Source organism: Pseudorca crassidens, chromosome 1 (assembly GCF_039906515.1).
Source record: "Pseudorca crassidens isolate mPseCra1 chromosome 1, mPseCra1.hap1, whole genome shotgun sequence".
Classification (NCBI taxonomy): domain Eukaryota; kingdom Metazoa; phylum Chordata; class Mammalia; order Artiodactyla; family Delphinidae; genus Pseudorca; species Pseudorca crassidens.
Window position 1 is genome coordinate 125183780 of NC_090296.1, and position 7588 is coordinate 125191367.

Here is a 7588-nt window from a genome sequence, read left to right on the forward strand (position 1 = left end):
TGCTTTCATTTTCTGAAAGATATTTTCATTTAGTTTGTAGTCCTAGGTTGACAGGGTTTCCTTTTTTTTCTTTCAGCTCTGTAAAGACTTCATCCCAGTGTTTTCTACTTTGCATAGCTTCTGATAAGAAGTCTATAATTTCTTATCTTTGTTCCTTTCCACATGGTGTATCTTGCTTTTCTGGCCGCTTTTAAGATTTTTTCCTTTGTCACTGGTTTTCAACAGTTGGATTATGTTGTGTCTTGGTGTGGTTTTTCTTTGTGATTATCCTGCTTGGGGTTCACCGGGAGTCTTGAATTGATGGATTTATAGTTTTAATCAAATTTGGAAATTTCTCAGAATTTTTTCAATTAACAAAAATATTTCTTGGAACTCCAATTACACATATGTTAGGCTTCTTAGTTTTCTCCTGCAGGTTAATTTTTTCCATTTTTTTTTCTCTCTTTCAATTTCATTTTGAGACTTGTGTTTAATTAAGCCTTTCAGAGCAGGTTTAGATAGCCTTTCCTCTAAGGCTAATTTAGCCCCAGACCTAAGACCTGACCCTTCTGGGGTCTCTATTTCCAGAAGTCCCTCCACTCTGGCTGATGGAGACACAAACAGTTCTGGTCCCGTACATGCTCTTGTTTGTCTTCTAGCCCCAGTCCTTGATCTTCCTCCAGCATTTATTCTTCATCTAGTTTCACGGAGTTTCACCTATGCCTGTGCAGGTTGATAATCTGCCAAAGAATCAAGATGACCCCTAAAGAAATTTCTAGAACTCTTTCTCTGCATAGTTCTCTCCTGTCTGGTATTCTGTCCCACAGATTCTAGGCACCCCGGCTTTCCTGAATTCTGACCTCTGACACCTCAACTCAGTGAGATAACTGAGTTCTGGTTTCCCTCTACCCTTTCCTCTCTTCTCTCTTCTGCAGTCACACAGTCCCCTGTTGCACTCAGCCAGGCCCCAGGTTGTCTGGTTTTCCTTTAATAGAAGTCATTCCTTGCCCCCTGCTTATCCCACCTTGGCTGCTTCAAAGTTCTCATGATGGGGAACCATGCATGAAGGGTGGCAAGTGTCCTGCTGAGTGAAAGGTCAGAGCTGGGGACCAACAACCCTTGCCACAAGGTGCCTGCCAGGCTGACTAACACCTGGAGATGGGGGTCTTCTCAAGAGGTGACTTTTTAAAATGAAACCCCATTTATTTTTCCTGTCAATACAGATCTGGAAAAACCTGCCACACCTGAAGGCAGTAGTGATATTTCAAGAACCTCCTCCGACAAAGATGGCCAACGTGTACACGGTATGGGTAGAGGGCTCGTGTGGGGCAGGTGGGGTCTGTGTGAGCCTGCCCAGCTCACCTGGCCTGTCTGCACTTTCCCACCTGGCCGCAGATGGAGGAGTTCATGGATCTGGGGAATGAGGTGACTGAGGAGGCCCTGGACACCATCATCAATGCCCAGCAGCCTAACCAGTGCTGCGTGTTGGTCTACACGTCAGGCACCACTGGGAATCCCAAGGGCGTGATGCTGAGTCAAGACAATGTAGGACAGATGCCCAGATGGGTAGGGGTGGGCTATGGGTGGATCTGGGCAGTGGCCCTGCCCTAACAACTCCCAGGGAGTTTCCTTCAGTCTCGCAGCTCAGGGAGCTGGGATAAGTAGGATAACCCTTAAGTCTGTGGTACAGACTGAGCCCAGCAAAATGGTGGGGATTGGGAGGGGGAGGCCTGTCCCAGGGTGTTTCCTGCAGAGATGCCCAGGAGGGTGAACAACCTCTAGGGTGTTCAAAGAACACTCCAAAGAAATAGCCCAAGCCCACAGGGTGGCCACAGATGTGAACACTTCCAGGGCTGGCTTTGTAGACACTGCCAGGACCCATCTGCCTGTCCACCAGATCACATGGACAGCACATTACGGCAGCCAGGCTGGTGACATCCAACCCGCAGAAGTCCAACAGGAGGTGGTGGTCAGCTACCTGCCCCTCAGCCACATTGCTGCCCAGATCTATGACCTGTGGACAGGCATCCAGTGGGGGGCCCAGGTCTGCTTTGCTGAGACTGATGCCCTGAAGGTCAGTCTGCCTCTCTGCCTAAGTGGGTGTCCAAGTGTGTGTGCAAGGGCCTGCCCGAGTGTGTGCTTGTGTCTGTGGGCCCTGTGTGTGCATCATAAGCACGCCGGTTCCCCATGTGTTTAGCAGTCAGAATTCTTTCAACTGCAATTAGCACAGCCTGACTCAGATGATCAAACAAGAAGGGAAACTGATGATATTACATAAAGGAAAGTTGAGTCAGAGTGGTGTGTGGGTCCACAGTGCCATCTAGGATGGGCCACCCTCAGAGTAAGATCACAGGATGGTCACAGATGGCCACGGCCCTGCCCTGCATCCCAGCCTCATAAACTACACCTGTGCTTGGGATCCTTCTTTTAACCATGAGGAGAACGTCACCAGAGCCCCCTAGCAGACTTCCCCCTCCCCTACATTGGCTCAAATGTTGTCCCGTGTCCATTCATCAACCAGTCACTGCTTAAGGGAATGGGATTACCATGTTTGAGTTAGACTAATAAAAAGTCACTGCCCCCAGGACTGGGAGGGGACTAAGGTACTTCTGAAGCATCTGGCCACCCTGGTACCTGAGCTACATCAAGGTTCTTTTAGCAAAGAAGAGCAGTGAGTAGATGGCTGTTGAGTCGTAGCCGACAGTATGTGACATGAGTTGCATGCGGTGTGTGCGTACACCTGTGTGAGCTACTGTATACAGGATGCCTGCGTGTGTGCACGCTGCCTCTGGTGACAGGGGCCTCCTGGCTCCCGGCCGGCTCTGAACCACAGCCCTGTCTCTTGCTGGCTGTGAACAGGGGAGCCTGGTGAACACGCTGAGGGAAGTGGAGCCCACGTCCCACATGGGGGTGCCGCGGGTGTGGGAGAAGATCATGGAGCGGATCCAGGAGGTGGCGGCTCAGTCTGGCTTCATCCGGCGCAAGATGCTGCTGTGGGCCATGTCGGTGACCTTGGAGCAGAACCTCACCTGCCCGAGCAGGTAGAGAGGGCCAGGGGGCAGGAGGCCTGGGGAGGCAGCAGGGCTGGGTCATAACCCCAGGACACAACCTAGGATCTGATAGGCCAGGTTTGTCCAGGCCCCATTGGCCAGGCTTGTCCAGACCCCTGCACAGAAGCCCCATCAGTGGCTGGGCTTGAGCCCCTGTTCTCTTGCCAGATCCCACAGGAGACCATCACCCCATCTTTGGGTCTGACAGCAAGGACTGACTTGCTCCCTCTGGGGTGGCATTTACCTCCCTGGAAGCAGCTCCTGGCAGCCTCCTGAGGGGTCTCCTCCTGACTTCAGTAGGTGGCTATAGAGAAGGGGCCACAGTGATGGGGGTTTTCCAGCCTTCCCATAATCCAAAGCGACCACTCATCTCTCGCCCACAGCCTTTCGATTGCTTTAAAATTCCCAACCAGTGCTGTGGGAGGATCAATGGCATAAATCTGGCCTGTTCCAGTTTAGAAATATTTTCCATTACTAGTGTGTCTGTGAAACGGTATCATGTCTCATGAGACATGTACACGTGTCTATGCACTTAGGGCTTCATTTGCACAGACATGAAAAGTGAATATGCATGAATGACCCATTCAAGAGCTTCAAGTGGCATCAGACACATGTTTGTGTCTGTGCATATATACTTCAAGTCTCTGCAAGTGTGTATTACTGTGTGCGAACTTGCGTGCATCTGTGTTGTCTGTGCAAGCATACACAGCTGAATCTGGTTTTCTAACTTCCCAGCTCAAGACGTATTTGCACATAACTACATGTACACACCTAGGTGTGCATGCATGTTCACAGGCAGGGCCAATATTAAAAATATTTAGCAGTGGATTCAGCATTGCCACTAACCTATCAGAATAGATCGTTGGAACGGCCATTCCGGGTACCCACTGAACACCCACCCTTTTAATGCAAGTGTGTGTGTGTGTGTGTGTGTGTGTGTGTGTGTGTGTGTGTGTGTGTGTGAGTGGTCTTCTGTGAGCCATTCTCCCTCTCCCACCAGCGATCTGAAGCCCTTCACAACCCGACTGGCAGATTACTTGGTGCTAGCCAAAGTCCGTCAGGCACTGGGCTTTGCCAAGTGTCAGAAAAACTTCTACGGAGGAGCCCCCATGACCGCGGAGACACAGCACTTCTTCCTGGGCCTCAACATCCGCTTGTATGCGGGCTATGGCCTCAGCGAGACCTCGGGCCCTCACTTCATGTCCAGCCCCTACAACTACCGGCTCTACAGGTGTGGCCCAGGTTTCAGCACATATGCCAGCCTGCACGTCCTGGCTGACACCCTTCAGTGCCGCCCCCTGCTGATTAGGTCCCTGAGCCCAGGCCACTGGACTATGGGTCCCTGAGTGCCAACAGCTCTATCTTGGGCCAAGTCCCTTGGCCAGGCCCGAGTCTCGTGGGGATGGTCTCTGTGACAGTGTCACTTGGGTCTGTGGTTGCAAACAGCCTTGCAGCCCAGGGGCTTCCTGAGCAGGGCTCTGATGGAGGAATTTCCCTTTGGCCTCTGCCTCCAGTAGGGTGGGGTGTGTTAGAGGGTGTCCCAGCATTGCTGGTAGCCCTGGTTTCATCTGGGATGGGAGCTGGGGGGACTGGGCCGGTCCTCTGGTGTGGGGTAGGGGGCAATCAGCTCTAGGGAGTGAGTCGAAGGATTCTCTGTTGTGCTTAAACACCTCCCCTCCCTGCTTGCCCATCACAGTGCTTAAAGTTGTCCCATTAGGATTTCCCCCACTGATTCATTCATTCACCTAAAAACCTTTAACTGGCCCTACGTCTCAGCTCTGAGGACCCTATGAAATTACAAAAATCCTGGGAAATGACATTCTAGCCATCGGTGAAGACTAGATGGATCAGACTAAGGGCTGATCCAGGGCTTGGAGGAAACTGCTCCCTCTGACCATGCCTCCCGGCCCCTCCATCCCCCCAGCTCCGGCAAGGTGGTGCCGGGCTGCCGGGTGAAGCTGGTGAATGAGGATGCAGAGGGCATCGGAGAGATCTGCCTGTGGGGCCGCACGATCTTCATGGGCTACCTGAACATGGAGGACAAGACGTGTGAGGCCATTGATGCCGACGGCTGGCTGCACACGGGCGACTCAGGCCACCTGGACGCCGATGGCTTCCTCTACATCACTGGGCGTCTCAAAGGTGAGCGCCTCTGGCTGGGTTCAAGGCTGTGCTGGGACGTCAGAGGAATTATACTGCCACCACAATTTATACCCACTACAAGTGTTGAGCCCTTATTAAGTGCCACACACCTTGAATGACATCATTTTACTTACTATTGTCTCCCATGGGAAAGATGCTATCATTACCTCGACTTATTAATGAGGACAACCAGAGAGGTTAAGTAACTTGCCCAAGGTCACCCAGCTAGTAAATGACAGAGCTGAGATTCAAAGTCCCTAGATAAACAAGGCAAGTCTTTCCAGAAAATTTGAGGACATAAATATGTATTTTTATATGCAAACATGGATATGAGGCAGAGTAGAACACAAATTGGACATAAAATTTAAAATAGAGCATGAGATTTCAAAGAAATTTCCCATGAACAGCTTGGCTCTCCCAGGGAAGTAAGTTGGGGACACCTCCATGGAAGAGGTGCTTTGCTTACTTTGCCCAAGTGGATACAGTGCCCTCAGCATCCCTGTGGGAATCCCATGCCCCAATTTCCCAGGGGAAACTGAAGCTCGGTGAATGGATAAACACCTTTCTGGAAATCAGGCAGGCAGATGTGTGATCGAGCCTGGGTCCTGTTTAGAGGGTCGGCTCTCCAGGCAGAGTCTGGGTGTGCTTAGTCTGAGCACCTGGACTGAAGCCTGTGCCGGGGGCCTGGGCTTGCCTCCCCAGAATTGATCATCACGGCTGGCGGGGAGAATGTGCCCCCTGTGCCCATTGAGGAGGCCGTGAAGACAGAGCTGCCCATCATCAGCAATGCCGTGCTGATCGGGGACCAGAGGAAGTTCCTGTCCATGCTGCTCACCTTGAAGGTGTGTCGGGGGTGGGGGGGTTGGGGTCTGGCTCTGGAGGAGCAGCCAGTGGGTGGTCTGTGGGTCTGACCCCAGCAGTAGCCATGTTCAACCAGGACATGTCTGGATCTCATGACTGTTTCTGGAATAACTAGTCAGTGCTGCCTGCCCTAAGGGGCAGCCGTAGCGCAAGGAAATCCCTTCTGCCCCTGGTAATACAGTTAATAGTATGCTGCCCCGATGATCTTCTGTGTTCCAGTACAGTCCAGTTTACACAGCGCTGCTGCCCTCAGTCCCCTCAGCAGATAACCAATCTGGTATCTGATACCAGGGTACTGGATGGGGCCAGAATTATGGTCCCTGTTTTAAAAGATGATCTCACTGGCTGAGGTCATCTCAATCTCAGGCCTCCCTTCCTTCCACCCCACCACGGGGCTCAACGCAGTCCGAGTAGCATCCTACTCATTCTAGAACCGTCTCTTTGAAACAGAGCTCACGGTGATCCACGTCCTTGACGATCAGCAGTGTGACCTCCTCCAAGACCAGGGCACACATCTTGTGGAGTGAGGCTTGGTTTTGATCTCTCTCTGGCTTTTCAGTGCACTCTGGATCCTGATACCTCTGACCCAACTGATAATCTGACCGAGCAAGCTGTGGAGTTCTGCCAGAGGGTGGGCAGCAAAGCTGCCACGGTATCGGAGGTCGTGGGGAAGAAGGATGAGGCCGTGTATCAGGCCATTGAAGAGGGGATCCAGAGAGTCAACATGAATGCAGCTGCCCGACCCTACCACATCCAGAAGTGGGCCGTTCTTGAGAGGGACTTCTCCATTTCGGGTGGAGAGTTGGGTAGGTGTTTTCCTTACGCTATTGCGGGGGCTGTGCAGGAGGGCAGAGGCCATGGCAGAGCCTGGGAGGTGCCCACTAGGAAGCAGCCATGGCAAACAGAAGGTCCCTGACAGCACTTTGGATGACACCCACCTCCTTCCTGTGGGAGGACATTGATTGCTCAGTGCCTGGGCTTGTGGTTAGGTAGGGCCTCTTCAGTATATAAGATATGTGCTGGAATTCATTAATTTGAACCTATAACATTTAACTTTGTTTTGACTAAGGAACCATTTTCCCCTGAAATCACAATGGGACCACCAGGCAGACACCAAGTTCCTGTTAGTGTTTGGGCTGGAGTCATCTGGTTCTAGGGAGTGAGACCACCATAATCTTTTGTAAAGTCAGCTCATGCAACAGGTAAAGGGTGGAAGCCCTTCTGGGCCATGGTCCACAGAACCAGAAAAGGCCTCTGGTGTGGTCTCAGTTGGATGATGAAGTCGCTCTTGGTTATAGCATCTTGGGGTGTTCATGGCATGGCGGGGTGGGTATGCAAGTGGCTCCTTCAATGAGATTCCCTCTGACCCATCAAGGCTGAACCCAGATGCAACTATCCACAGTAATGCTGAGCTGCTATCAGAGACCCTGAGCTTATCTGGTTGTCATGTGCCAGCAAATTGAATGCAAGGTCAACCAGATAGGTGTCCTGTCTAAGCAGTTTATATAAATGGCTTTGATTTTGAAGTCTCCAGTTACACAGCCAAGTATGAGTTA

At 51.6% G+C, this 7588-nt stretch overlaps 1 protein-coding gene across 4 annotated transcripts in view; it reads left to right on the top strand.

Annotated features, from left to right (window-relative positions):
- ACSBG1 (acyl-CoA synthetase bubblegum family member 1) overlaps window positions 1-7588 on the top strand; it is a 49373-nt gene that overhangs the window by 40106 nt on the left and 1679 nt on the right. For all 4 annotated transcript variants that reach the window (XM_067755434.1, XM_067755448.1, XM_067755441.1 and 1 more), the window contains 8 exons: window positions 1203-1283; window positions 1375-1524; window positions 1877-2053; window positions 2839-3020; window positions 4030-4260; window positions 4954-5171; window positions 5874-6013; window positions 6592-6838. In XM_067755434.1, coding sequence (XP_067611535.1) covers window positions 1203-1283; window positions 1375-1524; window positions 1877-2053; window positions 2839-3020; window positions 4030-4260; window positions 4954-5171; window positions 5874-6013; window positions 6592-6838 — 1426 coding nt within the window. The remainder of the gene's footprint in view (window positions 1-1202; window positions 1284-1374; window positions 1525-1876; window positions 2054-2838; window positions 3021-4029; window positions 4261-4953; window positions 5172-5873; window positions 6014-6591; window positions 6839-7588) is intronic.